The 20,826-nt window shown below is 37.4% G+C and overlaps 2 protein-coding genes and 1 long non-coding RNA gene across 3 annotated transcripts in view; 1 reads left to right on the forward strand and 2 right to left on the reverse strand.

The window, feature by feature from the left end:
- Positions 1–6,189: 6,189 nt before the first annotated feature.
- Positions 6,190–20,826, reverse strand: part of LOC107602321 (uncharacterized) — a 23,683-nt gene continuing 9,046 nt past the window's right edge. Inside the window, exons 2-3 of the long non-coding RNA XR_001611021.1 lie at positions 11,687–11,692; positions 6,190–6,253 (exon numbers count right to left, since the gene is read on the reverse strand). This is a non-coding gene — a long non-coding RNA (uncharacterized lncRNA). The remainder of the gene's footprint in view (positions 6,254–11,686; positions 11,693–20,826) is intronic.
- On the forward strand, positions 8,341–14,529 carry LOC107602319 (parvalbumin-7-like). The gene is made up of 5 exons (XM_016294782.1): positions 8,341–8,359; positions 9,580–9,648; positions 13,227–13,359; positions 13,495–13,604; positions 14,039–14,529. Exons 2-5 carry the CDS (start codon positions 9,588–9,590, stop codon positions 14,062–14,064), a joined length of 330 nt encoding a protein of 109 aa, XP_016150268.1. The 5' UTR covers positions 8,341–8,359; positions 9,580–9,587; the 3' UTR covers positions 14,065–14,529.
- The window catches only part of LOC107602320 (brain-specific angiogenesis inhibitor 1-associated protein 2-like protein 2), a 9,422-nt gene continuing 4,722 nt past the window's right edge, over positions 16,127–20,826 (reverse strand). Inside the window, exons 9-14 of the mRNA XM_016294783.1 lie at positions 20,584–20,635; positions 20,303–20,495; positions 19,444–19,509; positions 19,209–19,371; positions 17,042–17,082; positions 16,127–16,907 (exon numbers count right to left, since the gene is read on the reverse strand). Of these exons, the coding sequence (XP_016150269.1) occupies positions 16,835–16,907; positions 17,042–17,082; positions 19,209–19,371; positions 19,444–19,509; positions 20,303–20,495; positions 20,584–20,635 (588 nt within the window). The 3' untranslated portion in view covers positions 16,127–16,834. The remainder of the gene's footprint in view (positions 16,908–17,041; positions 17,083–19,208; positions 19,372–19,443; positions 19,510–20,302; positions 20,496–20,583; positions 20,636–20,826) is intronic.

The following is a 20,826-nucleotide window of genomic DNA, read 5'->3' on the forward strand; positions in this document are numbered from 1 at the left end:
CCAGTGATACTGCAGGATTAGACATGATTCTCCAGGGCCTCTGGGTTTCGCTGAGCCGCAAGGAGAGAGATAAAATTAGCCCTGAAGAAGGGGAATTGGAGACTTTGAGGTGGGAGGAAAGGGGAAGCCTTACAAGAAGAACGTGCCTTCTGGGAAACAAACAGCGTGAGACATGAAAGACACAAAGAAGAAAATGTTTTCTAGAGGGCTTGTAGCACCATCCCTCAGAGATATAGAACTAGCAAATGCAGTATCACATAGTTTTTATATGATTTGTATTTCTGGTTGAATGGGCATTGAAGGGTCTTAATTTTTTATTTTTCCCTGGGTAAAAATAAATTAAATTAATCAACTTTATTTAATTAATTTTTTTTACATGGCTGCCTGGGACCATTAGGAAAATGCAGTTAAAATCTTAAATTTAATAAAGTTATTAGTAGTAGTAGTAGTAGTAGTAGTAGTAGTAGTAGTAGAATTAAACTGTATTTTTGCATTTTTTAATTTAGACCCTTTATTACCCTATGATAATTGGAATAATTAACAGTTTTTTCCTTGTATATTTGTGACAAACATTGCAGGTCATTGTGTCTTTCACAGCATCATAAGTTATTTTGTATCAGTGATATTTTAATATTTGTATACTATTATATTTTGAATATTTTGAATAAGATTACATTTTTATGTTTTCAGTTTTCTTTTTAGTTTTCAATTTTTAGCAAAGTTTAATTTATTTTATTCCAGTTTTAGTTTAGTTCAGTTTTTACTTTTTATTTATTTCTAGTTATAGTAGTAATTCTAGTGCTTCAACTTCAATTTAGTTGCCAAAGCAACATTTCTAATTTTCTGAAAAGTTTATATATATATATATATATATATATATATATATATATAAAATCTGTTCAAAGCCAAACAGCACAGTAAGGTTTACAAGGCCTTGTAATTACGAAATCCGTCTTTAGTTTTGCCCCACATGACCCCCTAAAGTCATGTTAATAAAATCAGCTTGTGATTATCTTGTGCCGACGTTTCGGGCATGGAGAGGACTGGAAAAAAGTGCATTATTGTTCTCTACTCGCAGTTATCACAACCTGAACAACCTCTCAACAATTTCAAATAATGCAGTATGCGGCGTATGGTCTGAGCACTGACAAGTTGACCCCCATCCCTTCAACCTCTGCAGCAGTGCTGGCAGCACTCAACTTCTTTGGTCGACCATGGCGAGGCCTGTTCTGAGTGGAACCTGTCCTGTTAAACCGCTGTATGGTCTTGGCCACCGTGCTGCAGCTCAGTTTCAGGGTCTTGGCAATCTTCATATAGCCTACGCCATCTTTATGTAGAGCAACAATATACCTATATCTTTTTTTCAGATCCTCAGAGAGTTCTTTGCCATGAGGTGCCATGTTGAACTTCCAGTGACCAGTATGAGAGAGTGAGAGCGATAACACCAAATTTAACACACCTGTTCCCCATTCACACCTGAGACCTTGTAACACTAATGAGTCACATGACACCGGGGAGAGAAAATGGCTAATTAGGCCCAATTTGGACATTTTCACTTAGGGGTGTACTCACTTTTGTGGCCAGCAGTTTAGACATTAATGGCTGTGTGTTGAGTTATTTTGAGGGGACAGCAAATTTACACGATTATACAAGCTGCACACTCATTACTTTACATTGTAGCAAAGTGTCATTTCTTCAGTGTCACATGAAAAGATATAATAAAATATTTACAAAAATGTGAGGGGTGTACTCACTTCTGTGAGATACTATATATATATATATATATATATATATGTATATATGTATGTATGTATGTATGTATACTACTACTATATAAATAAAAAATGCAGCCTATGTGTAGCAACAGTTAAAAATAAATCAGTTAAATGAAATGCAGTAAAATACACAAATCAAGTGGTTTATGACCATTAACTGAAACAATAAAGACATTTTTGATAACTGAAATTAAGCTGAAATTATATATATATATATATATATATAATCTAGTTATCTAGTCATTGTCTTAAAATGTAGAATTAAAACCTTACCAAAACCTGACCCATACAGGGCAAAAATGACCGTCTAAGGTATTTTTTGTTAAATGAGTGACTTCATTTGTTAAGAAGAGGGTGAAGAGGAGTGGATGAGGATGGAAACAGAGAGAATGGGATCATTAAAGAGAGATGCTTATCAGGTGTTACAGAGCTGACGAGACGTGAGACGTGCGGATCCATCTGCAAGGCTTTATTGCAAGAGATTGATGGGAGAGTGAGGAGAGATATCAAAGAGGGCCAATGACATCGAGAGGGGTGTGAAAATTAGGAAATAAAATCAGATATAAGAGAGCAAGGGGTTTATAGATAGAAACAGAGATTAACAATATAAACAGTGTGATTTGATTAGTTGTAAAGGCACACTTTAATCCAGGCCTGTAGCAGAACAGTATTTTATTTTTTAAAACAGATGTGGCAAAGCCCTGTAAGAACAAAAAAGGGGAACTGGGACATTTTTCAAGTAAGTAGTCATATATACATATATAAATAGCCTAATATACAAATATATCTATTTATTTATTTATTAGGCTATTATATAGTATTATAATAGCATTATAGTGGTTCAACGCATTATATTGTGTTTTTTTTTTTGAGTCACAGATCGGACTATTTTTTCGGATAAGCAAGAAAAAAAATATTTAAAGCACAGAGAATGACAATGCCGTGAAGGGTTTTTGACATAAGCTAATTTTATGTGTATGTATACGCAACTCGGTATTTCCACGCTGCCTGAAACACGTCTTTATGCTTGTGCACGCTTTGATTGTGTGCGAGAACAGCGCGTGAGTAACAAATTGAACTCTCTTTCGTTTCTTCTTGTGGTTTAAAATTGCTTGTAGGCCTACGTGTAAATTGGCAAATTAATCTGCGAATCACGTGCATGCTGAACGGTAGGGTCTCATCCATACCTATTACGGATCAACTGCGATCGGTTTAACTCCTATTATACTACGGGGGCCGTTGAATGCTTAAATGTGATTGGCTGACGAACGTTCTGAGGTGTGCAATTATTTTCAGGGAAACGCACGGCGAACGTAGTTCCAGGCATCTCTCTTGACCACATTACAGTTCCATATCACTTCGCATAGTTAACTGTAATAACGGAAATTAGCATACAGTACCTATACAGCACACAGGAATTACTGAAATCACACGTGCTCGCACATGCACACTACGGTCACGCAGTTTGCACAATAAGGTGTTGTCAGCGCTGCCCTGACGAATTGATCAGTTAGCCTATATACTGTAGCAACTTAAAGGCTACACATGACATTTCTCACTAGGGAGGTAATAACTGCGCTGTTTAGAGACACTGCTGCAGAACACTGTTGAGGGACGCACAGAGGTAGCCTAATTCACACAAGCTCTCTCTCTCTTTCTTTTTCTTTCTCTGTGTGTCTCTGTCTCTCGCTCTCTTTCTAATAACAGCACTAATAACTGCATTAGAATGCTATCAATGGCTCAAGCCTCCATTACCAGCTTTAAAATTAAGTTTTGGAAATAGCAAAAGAGGCCCGGTAGTGGGTCACGTCCCGGTTGTTGGGGACCTCTGGTCTAGGAGACAAGGTCCTCACTGGAGATCTGTCTTTGTGGCTCATCTAGTTGTCCTGATCTCCGCTGACATTCAGGGCTGTACAGGTCATCTCTAGGTGCTGATCCACCATCTGGGCTGGATACGAAAACTGGATCTGGTGGCTACGGTAACCTCGGAATAAGAAAGACACAGACTGATATTAGCGTAGATGCCATTCTTCTAACCATGTAGCAAGTACATCGGGTGTTATGGGAAGTGTTCCCAGTTCCGGTTGTCCTAATTAATGCAGCCTAAAGATCCTTTAACAAATTTGAATATTAGAAATGTGTTAGTGTGTTATGTGTAAGCTAGGTTAAAGAGATGGGTTTTTAATCTAGATTTAAACTGACATCGAGTGTGTCTGCCTCCAGAACAGTGTTAGGTAGGTTATTCCAGAGTTTGGGCACTAAAAAGGAGAAGGATCTGCCGCCCGCAGTTGATTTTGATACTCTAGGTATTATCAAATTGCCAGAGTTTTGACTCTGGCAATTTGTAACCTCAAGTAAGTAACCTCAAGTAAGCATTAAAAACGGTGACACCTCGGCTGAGGTCCATGTTCACAGCATTATGCCTGTCAGCAAAACCTTTGTGTGATCCCCCACATTGAATTTGGGTCACAAGAATATTATATATACTGTATATTATTTATTATTTACATGTGTGTGTGTATTAAACTGTACATGTATTTTATATGTTTTTTATTACTTTAATGTGTTATAATCAGGGGTGCACAGTTTTTCGGTCTGGTTCTCATGAGAGCACAGAGATTTGGTTTGGTACTCACACTGCACATATGACTCATTAAATATAACTATAAAAACAAAATAATTATTAATAGTGATAATAGTATTATTGCGTTATTATTTATTTTGTATTTTAATAATAGAAAATAATAAACAAAATAATCTGTGATAATACTATATTTAAAAATAAATTGAGTATAAAATGAAAATACGGTTATTTTATAGTGCACTTAAAGGGGTCGTATGATGTGATTTCAATTTTTCCTTTCTCTTTAAAGTGTTACAAGCTCTTGGTGCATAAAGAAGATCTGTAAAGTTGCAAAGACTAAAGTCTCAAATCCAAAGAGATATTCTTTATAAAAGTTAAGAGTCAACCACACCTACCTAAAATGGCTCGTTCTAACACGCCCCCACATGTCTACGTCACGATGTGGGAAGATTTGCATAACGCCGCCCAAATGTTCACGCAAAGAAAGAAGGCGTAACTTTTATTCTCGCTATAGTATTGTTGCCGCCGCCGCTGTGTCGTGAAGATGCTGTATGTTTCGTAGTGAAAGCGAAACTATTTTGTTTGGCCTTCCAAAAGAGGACGATATCATTTCGTCATGCCTGGAGCTGATCTGTGCTGGTCGCTGAGGAAATACATCAACTTCGCGTTGTCGATCGCCGGATCGGCTTTCACCATTGACAAAGCGGAGTCCAGCCCGGGGTCGTCACATGTGGTTGCCGCAAGCCCGCAGGACGCTCCTTCGTTGAATCTCACTCTAGGCCTCCGGTCTCCGCTCACTCAAGGCCGCGGTGTGTGATGCTGTTTCGTTGTGAAAGCGAAACTATTTTGTTTGGCCTTCCAAAAGAGGACAGGACTAGAAATCAGTGGTTAAGTTGTATTTACAACACTGTTCCAGAACAGTTTAACCCAAATATTCAGATGTGTGCAGCATTTTATGGAGGACTGTTTCCTGATCCTGGTAGAGTAGACTACAATACTACTGTTCTGACTCTCAGACTGTACGTACTTTTTTTCTATTTAAAGAATTTGCCACTGACGATTCAAACACGAGTTTTTTGAGCAGTGTAGAGTAGCACTTATTGTTTGTAATTTTTCCGATCACAAATGCAGACATAGTTTTATGTTTACGCGGCGCGATGCAACGCAACGTGTAAAAAGACAGTATAAGTCATTATAATCCGTAATTATGTCCCCACTGGATGCAACAAATGCCTCATTTATAATAGGTTTTAATGTTTTTGTCTCGTCGCTCTGGCCGGACAGGGCATCACAGTATAGTAAGGGGCGTAACATTTCCGTCACACGCTTGAGGTATTCAGCCAATCACAATGCACTGGATAGCTGGCCAATCAGAGCACACCGCGCTTTTCAGACCGATGAGGTTTGTAAAAATCGACACGTTTCAGAAAGACGGGGCATAGAGGAGAAACAATAATGTACAGTATGTGGAAAATAATGTGTTTTTTTAACCTTAAACCGCATACACATTTCATTACACCAAATACACAAAATAATGTTCTTTTTAGCAACATCATATGACCCCTTTAAAAATACAATGCTAATATCAACTTTTTAAAATTAATTTTCATCATTTTCAAACCGAAAATCAGCCAGCTTTTATTTTGGCGGGTTTAGCACTGGCGAGTGAAGCTCGTTAACGAATGAAATGTCAGTTTTGCATTTTGCTCTGAAACTGGCAGTGCATCGCCTAGATTTATGCTTTCAGTTTGAGTGGAAATCTTATACAGTATTAAAGTTAGTCGATATAAAACAGTGATTGTACATTAACAGCTGTCAACAATCGGTAGGGTCTGAACATATTTACACAGCGCATTTTTTATTCTGGTCGCGCATGCGCACCTGTGTACCACTTCTGGTTATAATGTGTTGACTGAAGGGAATTAAGATGCATTTTTTTAATTCAGAATGGCAGTTGAGAGTTGCCATGAGGACTGTAGCACATCTTCAAGTGGACTTATTGAGTAAAAACCCAACTCTTCTGTCTCGTTTGCTACTAAAGGTTAGTAAAAATTATCACATTTCAGAGGGAAATCGTTCTTAATTTACTTATTTATTGTAATTTGATATAAGCGTTTGACTATTTATATATTTATTTCAACGCATTTCTGAAAACTGTTCTTTAAACTGCCTAATGGCAGTTCTCACATACAGTCTCTGTCAGGCTTATAAGAGTGAGCAAAGCATTTCTGTAGGAGAAAGGAACAGGTTTAACATTCTGCTCAGTTTGCAGAAAGTAATTTAATCTGCTGGGTTTTATGCACATGGAGTCAAAGTCAGTCCGTTCTTGCAACAAAGTATGAAAAACATTCAAGCTTCGTGGTCTGTGACGTTTCGGATACTCAATCAAAGTCCTTGTATTCTATAGTCTTTGACTCAGTACAGTAACATCACAGCCCCTGCATCTTTAGTTACTTAGCTGCGCTTATGTCTGTGTAGTACTGTGCTGTATGTGTGTGGATTCTGCATTCTGAATTGAATAGAGAACGCGTTTTAAATTCCATTTTAATTTCGATTAAGGTAGCAAACAGGATACTGATTTGCAATTTGACTCTGAATCGTGACTTGATAGCCTTGTTTGAAAAATGTTGGGGGAAAAACGTTTTTAAAAACTTTAAGGATGTTTGGAGGTTCTTTTTTTAGGCTTTCTTGAGATTGACAGACAGATGAAGAGATAGATAGATAGATAGATAGATAGATAGATAGATAGATATTTAAGAGGCATGGAAGCCTATTGACTAAATATCTTGGAGGATAACTGAAAGGTTGTGGTTCAGACCATGAGAAAGTGATCAATAAAGTATCAGCATTGTAGGGAACAAGTTATTTTATATCCCTGGTTGTATCAGAGAGGGGGGGAAGTCGTGGCCTAATGATTAGAGAGTCGGACTCGTAACCCAAAGGTTGTGGGTTCGAGTCTCGTACCGGCAGGGATTGTAGGTGGGGGGAGTGAATGTACAGCGCTTTCTCCCACCTTCAATACCACGACTGAGGTGCCCTTGAGCAAACCCAACCCCCAACTGCTCCCCGGGCGCCGCAGCAAAAAAATGGCTGCCCACTGCTCTGGGTGTGTGTTCACTGCTGTGTGTGTGTGTTCACTGCTGTGTGTGTGCACTTTGGATGGGTTAATTGCAGAGCACTAATTCCAAGTATGGGTCACCATACTTGGCCACATGTCACGTCACTTTGTTCACTTTTTATATGAGGAGGGTAAGTAGCTTTGTATAAAAGTGTCATCTATAGTAAATGACACATGTAATCTTTCTATTCATCTGGATCTCAGGTTCTGGATTGGTCCAAGCAGAGCTAGAGTAGGTTGATAAGCACTGCACAAAGCCCACAAGTGTTAGGTCTATGTAATCAAACCCACTCAGAGCACAATGTGGAGGCGCTATGCATACTGTACATACATACACTTTCGTTCAAAAGTTTGGGATCGGTTTTTGAAAGCGTCTAATGCTCATCAAGTCTGCATTTGTGTTGCCCAAAAATACAGTAAAAACAGTAGTACTGTTAAATATTATTACAATTTAAAATAACTTTTCTTTTTAAATGTTTTTAAATGTAATTTATTCCTGTGTTGTCAAAGCTGAATTGTCAGCATCATTACTCCAGTCTTCAGTGTCACGTGATTCTTCAGAAATCATTCTAATATGCTGATTTGCTGCTCAAGAAACATTTCTTATTATTACAATGTTGAAAACAGTTGTGCTGCATGTTTGGCTTTGCCAGCTCAGCTGGCGTCCACATTAAACCTTCACATTCATTGAGCAGATCTCGCTGTGCCAAACGTCATTGAGGAAAGTCAGCAGCTGCGCTGCATTCCAGTCAGCAGAGCTGAAGCTCGTTTTTGTCCATCAGACCTCCACCTGGTCCAGATCAATGAAACGAGGAGCCAGCTGAAAGGAAAAAATACAGTCTGTACTTTCTCTGTGCACCTGCACATTACCCATACTGCAAGGTATGGGGAAAAGGACAATGAGGAGTTTTTAACTGGGGGCAGGTGAAGTACTATCAATCAGTTGAGGTAAACCAAGGAAGCAGAGAAGATTGCTAAAAACCATTTAGGAAAAGTTTTTAAGAAGAAGGATTACACAAGTCTGACCATAACTTATCATCTGTCTAAAAGGGATAGTTCAACCAAAAATAAAAATTCTGTCATCATTTACTCAGCCTCATGTCTCTCCAAACCACTAATGGCTTTCTTTTTTCTGTAGACCACAGAGGAGGGTTATTATTGTTAATTAAACTATAAGTAAACCCCATCTATAATTAAAACTTAAGTAAAACTATAAAAAAAAAAAACATTTTGTTAGTTGAAATAAAACTAAATTTAAATATATTAAATATATAAATTAAAATTAAATTAATGTATTAAATATATATTTTAAAAATGATATTATTTTATTAGTTGCAATGGCATTGTTTAGTTAAAGTAATAAAATAACTAAGACTAAAAAAAACTAAAATTAATACAATAACAAAATTACTACAACTTCAATTACAGTTTAAGTAAAGTATATCAAATGTAATTCATGAAACATTCAATGAAACTGTAATAGTATATCAGTGATAACAAAATAGCACTAGCAGGAGGTTCACTTTGCTCTTTTCCATACAGTACAATGAAAGTAAATGGTGACCAAGGGTAGTCAATCTTCAAACATGACAAAAACACCTAAAAATGAATCTTAACAGTACCAAATATGACTTGAATGATTCACTCAAATCTTATTGATTTTGAATCTTAATGATTTGAATTTGCACATATACAATTGGTTATGAGATGACATAATGTCCATTTTTGGGTGAACTGTCCCTTTAAGAACCTTGAAAAACTGAGCAGTACAGTCTATTAGCTTACTATCAAAGTCTAAACCTGTGAGTCATAGAGTGAGATATAGAAGCCTTCAAGATGTTTTCCCCTCTGATCTGGAGTTGGACCGGAGTTGTGTGGTTTAAAAGAATCACATACACACACACACGTCAGGTGTTAGGCATCCTCTCACCCCTCGACACTAGTTCATCATTTATGAATTCTTGAAGGCCTTTTATCAGTTATTTCTCTTTATGGTCTTGTGCTGGTCAGCGGCATAGTTTCACGTTGCATTGCTTTTTTACTATACAGTATATCAATGCTGATTTTCCTTTCTCTTTCTCTGTCTGCATCTCTTTTTGCAGTTGTAGAAATGGCGATGAACAGCATCCTCAACTCTGATGACATTAAGAAAGCCCTGGATGTATTTAAAGGTGATTGTGACGTGCCATCTTGAGTTCTCTTACTCTAAAATATGGTTTGAAAAACTGAAAAACAAATAATATGCAGAAAGAGTAATCACAATGTTTATAACTGATATAAAACCACCTCTTTTTTAGAGGCTTTTCACACAGAAAGCATTTTTCATTCAGCTGCGCTGTTTTTTCCCTTTTGTCTGTTTGCTAGATGGATGTCTTTGACCATTGCAATCACATTTCACGTCTTTTGCAGTGTCTCAAACATGGATTTCCTTTATATATGTGTGTGTGTGTGTGTGTGACCCTGGACCACAAAACCAGTCTTAAGTCGCTGGGGTTTATTTGTAGCAATAGCCAAAAATACATTGGGTCAAAATTATTGATTTTTCTTTTCTGCCAAAAATCATTAGGATATTAAGGAAAGATCATGTTCCATGAAGATATTTTGTAAATTTCCTACTGTAAATATATCAAAACTACATTTTTGATTAGTAATATGCATTGCTAAAGACTTCATGTGGACAACTTTAAAGGCGATTTTCTCAATATTTAGATTTTTTTTTTTGCACCCTCAGATTCCAGATTTTCAAATAGTTGTATCTCGGCCAAATATTATCCTATCCTAACAAACCCTACATCAATGGAAAGTTTATTTATTCATTGATGTATAAATCACAATTTAAAAAAATTGAATCTTAAGACTGGTTTTGTGGTCCAGGGTCACATACTGTATATACAGTGCTGCTTGAAAGTTTGTGAACCCTTTAGAATTTTCTATATTTCTGCATAAATATGACCCAAAACATCATCAGATTTTTGCACAAGTCCTGAAGGTAGACAAAAAGAACCCACTCAAACAAATGAGACAAAAATATTTTCTTTGTAATTTATTTATTGAGAAAAATTATCCAGAGTTACATATCTGTGCGGTGCAAAAGTATGTGAATCTCTAGGATCAGCAGTTAATTTGAAAGTGAAATTAAGAGTCCATCTGTTCAGAGGTGTTTTCATTCAGTGAAATGATCAGAAAATCAGGTGTCATTGCCTGCCCTGTTTTATTTAAAGAACAGGGATCTATCAAAGTCTGACCATGTTTGTGGAAGTGAATCGTGGCACAAACAAAGGAGATCTCTGAGGACCTCAGAAAACGAGTTGTTGTTGCTCATCAGGTTGGAAAAGGTTACAAAACCACCTCTAAAGAGTTTGGACTCCACAAATCCACAGTCAGACAGCTGTACAAATGGAGGAAATTCAAGACCATTGTTACCCTCCCCAGAAGTGGTCCACCAAACAAAGATCACTTCAAAAGCAAGACGTGTAATAGTCCACAAGGTCGCAAAGGAACCCAGGGTAACTTCTAAGCAACTAAAGGCCTTTCTCACATTGGCTAATGTTCATGAGTCCACCATCAGGAGAACACTGAACACCCATGGTGTGCATGGTAGAGTTGCAAGGAGAAAGTCACTGCTGTCCAAAAAGAACATTGCTGCCCGTCTGCAGTTTGCTAAAGATCATGTGGACAAGCCAGAGGGCTATTGGATAAATGTTTTGTGGACGGATGAGACCAAAATATAACTTTTTGGTTTAAATGAGAAGCGTTATGTTTGGAGAAAAGAACACACTGCATTCAAGCATAACAACCTTATCCCATCTGTGAAAAATGGTGGTGGTAGTATCATGGTTTTCTGCATCTGGGCCAGGACAGCTTGCCATCATTGATGGAACAATGAATTCTGAATTATACCAGCAAATTCTAAAGGAAACTGTCCGGACACCTATCCATGAACTGAATCTCAAGAGAAAGTGGGCCATACAACAAGACAACAACCCCAAGAACACAAGTCGTTCTCCCAAAGAATGGTTAAAGAAGAACAAAGTTAAAGTTTTGGAATGACAGAGTCAAAGTCTGGACCTTAATCCAATTGAAATGTTGTGGAAGGAGCTGAAGCAAGCAGTTCATAGGAGGAAACCCACCAACATCACAGAGTTGAAGTGGTTCTGTACTGAGGAAGGGGCTAGAATTCCTACAAGCCGATCAGCAGTTACAAGAAACATTTACCTGCAGTTATTGCTGCAAAAGGGGGTCAGACCAGATACTGAAAGCAAAGATTCACATACTTTTGCACTGCACAGATATGTAAATCTGGATAATTTTTCTCAATAAATAAATTACAAAGAAAATATTTGTTTGATGGGGTTCTCTTTGTCTACTTTCAGGACTTGTGCAAAAATCTGATTATGTTTTGGGTCATATTTATGCAGAAATATAGAAAATTCTAAAGGGTTCACAAACTTTCAAGCAGCACTATATATACTGTATATATACACACGCACAATGCATCATATAAAATTTAAAATGTTTTTTACATTTATTTAACCTGCTGAAAACTACTAAACATTTAGGGAAGGGCTAACTAAAAACCACTTTAGCTGGATTTATAATGTAAATGACAAACGAGAGCATTATTGCAAAATGGAAAGCAGCATGTGACGAGAGGGGCGGGGCCGAGAGCCGTGGGAACGGAGCGAGGCCGGTGGAGTAACCTGCGCCACTCACCGGTCTCGAGTCCCACGGTGGAGCTCCGGAAGTATAAAAGGAGGAGTGATGACAGTGTTGGAGGAGAGAGGACCAGGCCTGGATTTTATTTTGTGTGTGGCAGTCGTCCGCGAGGGGCTGCCGCTTTACTTTACTTGTGTTTGTTTATTTTATTAAAGTGTTTAAATGTTCGCCGGCTCCCGCCTCCTTCTTCCCGTGTTTCGGCACCAATGTAACAAAGTTCGTAGTTCGGGAAGAAGGAGGCGGGAACCGGCGAACATTCAAACAAAACTTTAATAATAAAATAAACACAAAATAGTACTGTCGCACACAAACAGTACCAAAACACAAAATAAAATCCAGGCCTGGTCCTCTCTCCTCCAACACTGTTGTCACTCCTCCTTTTATCCTTCCGGAGCTCCTCCGTGGGACTCGAGACCGGTGAGTGGCGCAGGTTACTCCACCGGCCTCGCTCCATTCCCTCGGCTCTCGGCCCCACCCCTCTCGTCACACAGCCCAATAATTGTTTTGTCTTTGTTATCTTGTTTTTACAATTGTTGGAAGCCAAAATTGTTGTTTAATATCCTGGTTCTTTTTATTATAATGAAAGTTATGGGGACTGGGGCCATTCAACTCTAAAAGGACAAAGAAGCACTATAAAAGTGTTTCACATGACTCATGCACTTCAAGCAATTTTACTGAAATCTTCCACTCATACCTGGCTAATGCAACATATTTGATTTGAGAGCCAAAGCAAAGGGCAGGTTTTAAGGGATCCAAACCTTAAGTCTGTTTATTCAGTCTGTTTACTATTATATGACTTCAAAACACGTAGTGCACAAATAGTACAGACCATATTTATGATGCATTTATGGTGCTTGTTTTGTTCTGTTTGAAGCTTGACAGTCCCAAACTCTATTTACTTTCATTATATCAAGAGAAAATTCACCTTTTGCATTCAACAAAATGATGGCAGAATTCCCTTTTTCATGTAAACTCGTCCTAGTTTCTGGCCAAAACGTCATTCATTCTCTCTCTTTTTGTGACCTTCTTGTAGCTGTCGACTCATTCGACCACAAGAGGTTTTTTGAGATGGTCGGACTGAAGGCGAAGTCAGCTGACGATGTGAAGAAGGCTTTCTATGTCCTAGATGCAGACAATAGCGGCTTTATAGAGGAAGAGGAACTTAAGTAAGATTACACCATTTCTACACTACAAGCAAACCAGCTTGTTACCAGTAAGATTTGTAATGAAACTCTCAATGTTAAGGGCGAGCACACAGTACATTTGAAAGCTGTTAGACTCTCTTTGTTTCCTCTGTGCAGGTTTGTTTTGAAGCATTTTGCTACAGATGGGAGAGACCTGACCGATAAGGAGACCAAAGCATTCCTGCAGGCTGCGGACAAAGATGGAGATGGAAAGATTGGAGCAGCAGGTAAAATGAAAGTAATACGCCATAACACCAGGGGCGTCATGCATCTATTTTTTTTTTTTTTTTTTTTTTTTTTTGAGGGGGCACCATGGGAGCCCTGACTTTGATAAGTGATAAGATATGAAAACACTTTCTTTTTAAAATATAAAAAAGTACTAGTATGAATCTTTTAGAATGACTGATTAAAAATAGCTTTTTCATTAGAGTCATTTGAATCAGACACCTTTATTCTTATTCTGTGATATCTCACAAAACTGTATATGGATGCACACAAAGTTTTCAAAACTGATTACATTTTAAATTATTGTGGCATTTATTTATTTATTTATTGCACTTACAACATTTTAGTTGCAGTCTGGAGCCCTTATGAATATGATGCTTATACTAACCCATATTATGCAAAAAATGCCAATAATCTCTTTCTCTTCTTGTTTCAGAGTTTACTGCTCTGGTTCGTGAATAAGTGACTCAAATACTTGGCCTGTTCATACCTTATGACCCTTTGACCTCGACCTCAGCGTAACGCCCCTGAAGCACAGACACACACACACACACACACACACACACACACTCCCTTACACACACCCTCACACGCTTGTACGCCCCATCCTGAACACCTCCCTACACACAGACACACAAACTGACCTTCATGCTATTTATTTTCCTTTTTATACAAAAGTGAGTGTTTCTGCTAGTGTATAGATCAAGAGACCTTTAACAGGACAAAACCTCATGCCGGCAATATGTAGATATATTAGAAAAGAAAACAATGCATTCTCCATCATCCACAATTCTTCGTCTGTCTTTATCTTCCTTGTATCTCTCGCATTGATCTTTCGTTCCTCTCCTCCCCTCCAAACTCTCTCCATCTCTCCGGTTATAACCATTGTGAAACACACCAAAAGAAGAGGTCAAGTTGTGAAAGAAAACAAAATAAAGAGACAATGCCTCAAGAGTTCCAGTGTGTAATGAATCTATTTGTGTTCTCTCTCTTTTTTTTTTTATAATTAGGTGGAAGTATGGTATGTCCTGACAGGGTTGCAAAATTTTGAATTACAGGAATAACTTTCTCTTTTAATTCATGGGTGTGTATTTAAATGGAATTGGCCACACCCCACAGGAAGTTGGAATTGGAATTTGAATGGCAGGATTAAGAGGAATTAAATAAATTGTAATTCAGTGAAATTTATCTATCATCTCTCTCTCTCTCTATTGTACTATCTACAGTATCTATCTATCTATCTATCTATCTATAATGAGAGTTATATGAATTTCTTTATATTTCAGTTCATTTTTTATTTTAATTCCTCTCATTCAAATTTTAATTTAAATTCTAAGTTTTCTATCTCAATTCTAATTCAGGAATTTAATTAGAATTTAAAAGTAATTCTCAATTTAAATTCTGAATGCTGCACAATCCTGACATCTGACACACAACATACATATATATATATTTATACAGTGGGTACGGAAAGTATTCAGACCCCCTTAAATTTTTCACTCTTTGTTATATTGCAGCCATTTGCTAAAATCATTTAAGTGAATTTTTTTTCATCATTAATGTACACACAGCACCCCATATTGACAGAAAAACACAGAATTGTTGACATTTTTGCAGATTTATTAAAAAAGAAAAACTGAAATATCACATGGTCCTAAGTATTCAGACCCTTTGCTCAGTATTTAGTAGAAGCACCCTTTTGATCTAATACAGCCATGAGTCTTTTTGGGAAAGATGCAACAAGTTTGTCACACCTGGATTTGGGGATCCTCTGCCATCCCTCCTTGCAGATCCTCTCCAGTTCGGTCAGGTTGGATGGTAAACGTTGGTGATAAAATGGGATGTGAAAAAGTTAGTGGCATTGCTACTTTTAGTTAGTTACTCCCTAACAACAGACCACTCAAACACTTAATAAATGACCCATTCAGAGACACTGAATCGACTTTACATTTTATTTGTTAAACAGATCAAGATGTAAAGAATTAGTTTGGGATATTTACAGGATAGACTTTATCTTTTCCTGTAATCACTGGGGATTTGTTTTATAGGCACATATTTCTGTTTGGATTATTCAGCATCAATTAAGCAAGAAAAAAAAACTTCCTGATGAAATACAAAACATCCCTACAAATGGGTTTGTACTAATGGGCTTGACACCTCAGGAGAAGGTCACACCAATTACTGTCGAGGTTAAAATGAACATTTACTTTACAGGCACTTAAGCAGACAGAACAGCCAATTTAAGGGCAGCTTATAATTGGACACGTCAGATGAATTAACTGAGCCGAGAGACAAAGTTCAAGTACAGAGTGGGAGAGAGACCGATAGTCACTTATCACAGATGCTAGGGGGTCCCAGACTCAGACCACACAGAACTGTAGTTAAACCAGCCCCAATGGCAGCAAATATGACAGTATACATTTATAAAATGCATTTGGAGGACACGTGATGCTTTAAGAAGTGTTTTGCTTACATAATGCATATCATATACAATTATTTAAAAATGTAAAGATGAAAAGACACACTTATATCAGCACTTAAAAGCACTTGAGCTGACCTGCATTTACTTTTCCTGCTTAGTCAACACAACTCCAGCACACAAACCCTGATGCTCTTTATAGTGGACTGGAGGACACAGGACAAGAGAGCCAGGAAGTGTTGTCATGTTTTAAAATACACAGAAATTACCAAATATTTGGACATGTAAGCCACATTTAAAAATGTGATTCCATTATATGACAAATTATCAAACCAAAGTGGACATTTGACACGTTTCAAGACAAACATTTCACAAAAATAAGTTTGTCAGGTTTCATAAGATGTTAGTTCAACATGTCCATAGTTAATGTGATTTAATAGAACACCTGTGTGAACTTGAGAAGAACTGACTTCACACATCTACTAAAACCAGTGTTTGTTTGAATATGCCACATCATGAAATTCATACATTTTAAGTGTGACTTATGTGCCCAGATATTTATGAGGCCATTATATATAGTGTTATTAATTGTTTGGTGCCGCAGCCCCTCCAACGGCCTGAAGGTAAAGATAAATTATCTTAACTACCTGCTTTAATGAACTTTTAAAGACTAGCGTTGATCATTCTTGAGTTGCATTGAGTCTTAAATGTGATGCTTCGTACTGATTACACTGGAAAATTAATGTTTTTGAAAACAGCTGAGCAATGTACAGTAAAATGTGCAGCACTGATTAGCCGGTGAAGAAATATTATTCATATGCGTGGAGCTGATCTGTCATTGGTTTTGGTGGGTTTCAGCTTCACAGTGGCAAATGGATTTGTGCCTCTGTAAAAAGAGGGAGAAAAAAAAGATCATGTTAAACACAAATATCTACCACATAGATATTATATTAGTGTCTGAGAAAACAAAAAAGCAACTCAAGTAGGGGGTTAATGGATATGAAACATGTTTCTACCAACCTTGGAAAAAGTTGTGGTCGAGACTCATAGCTATCTTGTCTCTGTAAAAAAAAAAAAAAAGTTATTTAGCACTGATGATTTTTTTAGAACTGTTTCAAAACCAGACGAACGTGATGTTTTCTCCTGGAGACTGATACTGAATCTAGATAACTATACTGACACTAACTGCTTAACTGCTCCTACACTCTTAAAAATAAAGTTCCCTTTCATGGGAACTTCGAACTGCGTCCTCTAGGGGTCGCTATGGGGAACGCCTCGTCGTGACCCGTGTCTGAAGCATACATTGAAAAAACACCAGAGACGTTTTTTTAGTGGCATTGATGGTTCTATGATTAACTTTTAACATCCATGGAATCTTTCCACTGCACAAAAGGTTTTTTACAGTGGAAAAGGGTTCTTTAGAGCGTTAAAATCATAAATTCTTTGAAAGAATTATGATCATAAACCCCCCCCCCCGCCTTTTGGTACCTCATTTTGGAGCCTTATTCAGCCCATTAGCTTGTATTTTGTGGCCCCCAGCATTATGGATGTATATTACATTATATACAGTACATGTATAAAAGTCACATGAAAATCAGGCAGTGCGATTTAAATTTGGCATCTGATGCTAAATCATTTAAACTAATACGAAAATGTACTATTCTCGCAAGAGAACATCATTCAAACCAGCCTGGTATTTTATAACTACTGAAAATCTAGGTGGATTCTACTATGCAAAACATTATCATGTATTACTATGTTGGACAAAAATATTAAATTTACTAAAGATTATATTATTTTAGTTTACACAGATGAAAAAAAAAGAATTAAGTCAATGTATTATGATATTACAGGTGCTTCTCTTTTTAAAATTATCCAGTATTTCAATAAAACAATTATATATACAAATATATATAGCCACGGCACACCACAACAAATGCAACAGCAAGCAATAGGGTTATATATAATTGTAGCCCTGTTGTGGTATATCAGAGGATCACATCAAAGCATGCACATGCACACATACTCTCACACACACACACACACACACACACACACACAGACCGTCAGCAGAAAGAGCTGCCCCCTTGCAGCCACCAAAATGCAGGATGAGGTGTGGTGGAGAACAGCACTTCACCACAGTGCCCCTGCTGGCCACAGTAAGAACTAACACTTCAAATCCAACGTCAGCCTGTTCTCATCTCATCTGCACATTTACATTCATACAGTCAGGATCTCTCCAGGGATTTAAAATATTCTGAGCATCAGCAAATCTTCAAAAAAAAAAATTTAAATCACAAACCACATCAGAGTGTAAAACACACTCAAAGGATTACTACCATTACAGTTGCAGCATGTACATTTTTTTTTACTTTGCATGTAATATTAATTTGTTATTTGATTAAATAAACAGAAAGTGATCACTTTTCTTCAGTTATAAAAGTCAGCATGAATCAAACTGGACCCTATTTACTTTCCTAATGTTCTTTCTCTGAATGTGAGCGATACACAAAAAATGGTGCGCTGCAATGCAAAGACAAAAATGTTTGCCTTTATAATCTTTCATCAAGACATATTTTTTCCTTTTTGGCTGAAATTGACAATACCTTCAACAACCTGTCATATAGATCACTTTTCACAGTCTTGCAAATGGATAAAGTGGATTTTTCTTTTATTTTATTCATCAGCATTTTTTTTTTTTAAAGTTGTAATTTGAATATATATATATATATAATTAGAAAAGATTAATTTAAAAAAATAAATACATTTTTCTTTTAAAATTTCTATTCAGAAATATGTCACATTTCTGAACTAAATGTGTTGTTAAAAGGATAGTTCACCCAAAAATGTAAATTCTACCATTATTTACTCAGCCTCTTGTCGTTCCGGCATTGTATGAGTTTCTTTCTTGTGTTGAGCACAAAAAAAGATATTTTGAAAAATGTTGGTAGCCAAACAGCTGACGGTAGCCATTGACCTCCATAACATGGAAGAAGAAAAAAATACTTTGGAAGTCAATGGCTACTGTCAACTGTTTGGTTACCCAAATTCTTCAATATGTCTTCTTTTGTATTCAGCAGAAGAAAGAAACTCATACAGAGTGAGAGTGAGTAAATAATGACAGCATTTTCATTTTTGGGTGAACTATCCCTGTAATGCTGCTTATGTTGATTTGAACAGGTCTTACTCTGTTTTCCGAAGGGGTGGGAGTGACCGGCCGGGAATTGCTGGATCTGGTTGACGGAGCTGGCGGCGGTGGCGGAGGTAAAGTCGGAGCTGTTTGTTGGCTTCTGCTCACAGGTTGGTCGAGGAGGTTACTCATACTGCTGCTGCGTCTGAAAGAGCTGCTACTGAACAGAGAAAGAGGTCAAAGATCATGAGACTGATGCGCAGGTGTTGGGAAATGTGCAGTATTGGCTTACCTTGAATCAGGTGGTCCAGGTGGTTCATCCATGGGGCCTACGTAAGCAGCAGGGAACCAGCCTTGCCTGAATAATGCACATTGAATGAACGGGAAACAAAATCAGGTGGTCCATCTGAGTGCTGTATGTGTATTTTAATGCATTACTGAAGAGAACTCTCCATTTCATGAATGGACACTGAAGTTTGAATTTAGGACTTTATTGTTAAAAGCTTAGTCTAAGGCTATTTCTACTACACTAATCCAGATACATTTGAAAATGCATCTTTTTCTCTATGTATTGGCCTTCCATCCACACTGAGACAGCATTTTTGTCTTGTGAAAACTGAGCTTTTAGATGACGCTTTCCTGTGTGGATAAAATTAAAAAATGCCATGTTCATGTTGCAGTTGTGGGCTGTAAAAACAGAAGCATTTTAAAATAGCGCATGTTTAGGCATGTGATGCATATTGTACTGATAGATATCTAAATACTACCAGTATACGCCTGCTAAGAGTTATTCACTTTCATAGTGTTGCTAAAAATAAATGTTACTTTCTGAGTATTTACTCACAATTACTGTCCTGTGGCAAAACATGACGGCAACTGTGATCACTTGGTGAGATATTTTGCTAATAAAATAATAATGCCAGAAGAATAGCATGAGAACTTTATTATGTCTGGTCTCTCAGTATCATCTCAGTGAGCTTTTATTATTATGTTTTACATATGCACAGATGATTTGATCATTTTCTGACATTTCAGTGTTGACGAGAAACTTTTGGAAAAGCTTGTGGACAGATCATTTTGATAACGCTGTATTCATATGTATCCGGATTAAAGTAGACATGGTGTGGATTAAGGTGTGAAACTTCTCTCACCGTCCAGAGCTGTCAGAGCAGCCGAACAGCCAGCCGTTCCTCGGCTCTTTAATGAGTAGGGTGATGGTTTCTTCTCGGGAGAATGGGAGGAGGGTGGAGTTTGCAGAGGGAGGGTGGGGCACCAGTGCTCGCATCACTCTGCCTCCGGCCAATCCTGAGATGGAGGTGGAACGACTGGGCTGAGGGGAGGGGCCTGAGGTGAAAGGGTGGAAGTTTGTCATATTAAACACAAAAAATAGTGCATAATGTTTTTTTCGAATCTCAAAATAAGGTCTCCACACCTCTAGAGGGAACCGTGCCCAGTGGTTGCTCTGCCCAACGGTTAACATCAAGCTGAGAGAATGACACGGAAACATAAGTTTCAACATACACATCTATGAACAAATATTTTCCCAAAAAATTGGAAAACATGCCATTGATGCATATCTTCATTTATATTTATAATTTTATATATATATATATATATATATATATATATATATATATATATATATATATATATATATATATATATACACACAATA

This window comes from Sinocyclocheilus grahami, unplaced genomic scaffold (assembly GCF_001515645.1).
Source record: "Sinocyclocheilus grahami isolate Dianchi unplaced genomic scaffold, SAMN03320097.WGS_v1.1 scaffold324.1, whole genome shotgun sequence".
Taxonomy (NCBI): Eukaryota; Metazoa; Chordata; class Actinopteri; order Cypriniformes; family Cyprinidae; genus Sinocyclocheilus; species Sinocyclocheilus grahami.

What these genes read in the sequence shown, in the direction of transcription:
- LOC107602319 (XM_016294782.1), top strand. Translation starts at nt 9,588, where the DNA reads ATGGCGATGAACAGCATCCTCAACTCTGATGACATTAAGAAAGCCCTG. An exon ending in AGCCCTGGATGTATTTAAAG is followed by an intron (nt 9,649 to 13,226) that starts GTGATTGTGACG and finishes ACCTTCTTGTAG; the next exon opens with CTGTCGACTCATTCGACCAC. An exon ending in TGGAAAGATTGGAGCAGCAG is followed by an intron (nt 13,605 to 14,038) that starts GTAAAATGAAAG and finishes TTCTTGTTTCAG; the next exon opens with AGTTTACTGCTCTGGTTCGT.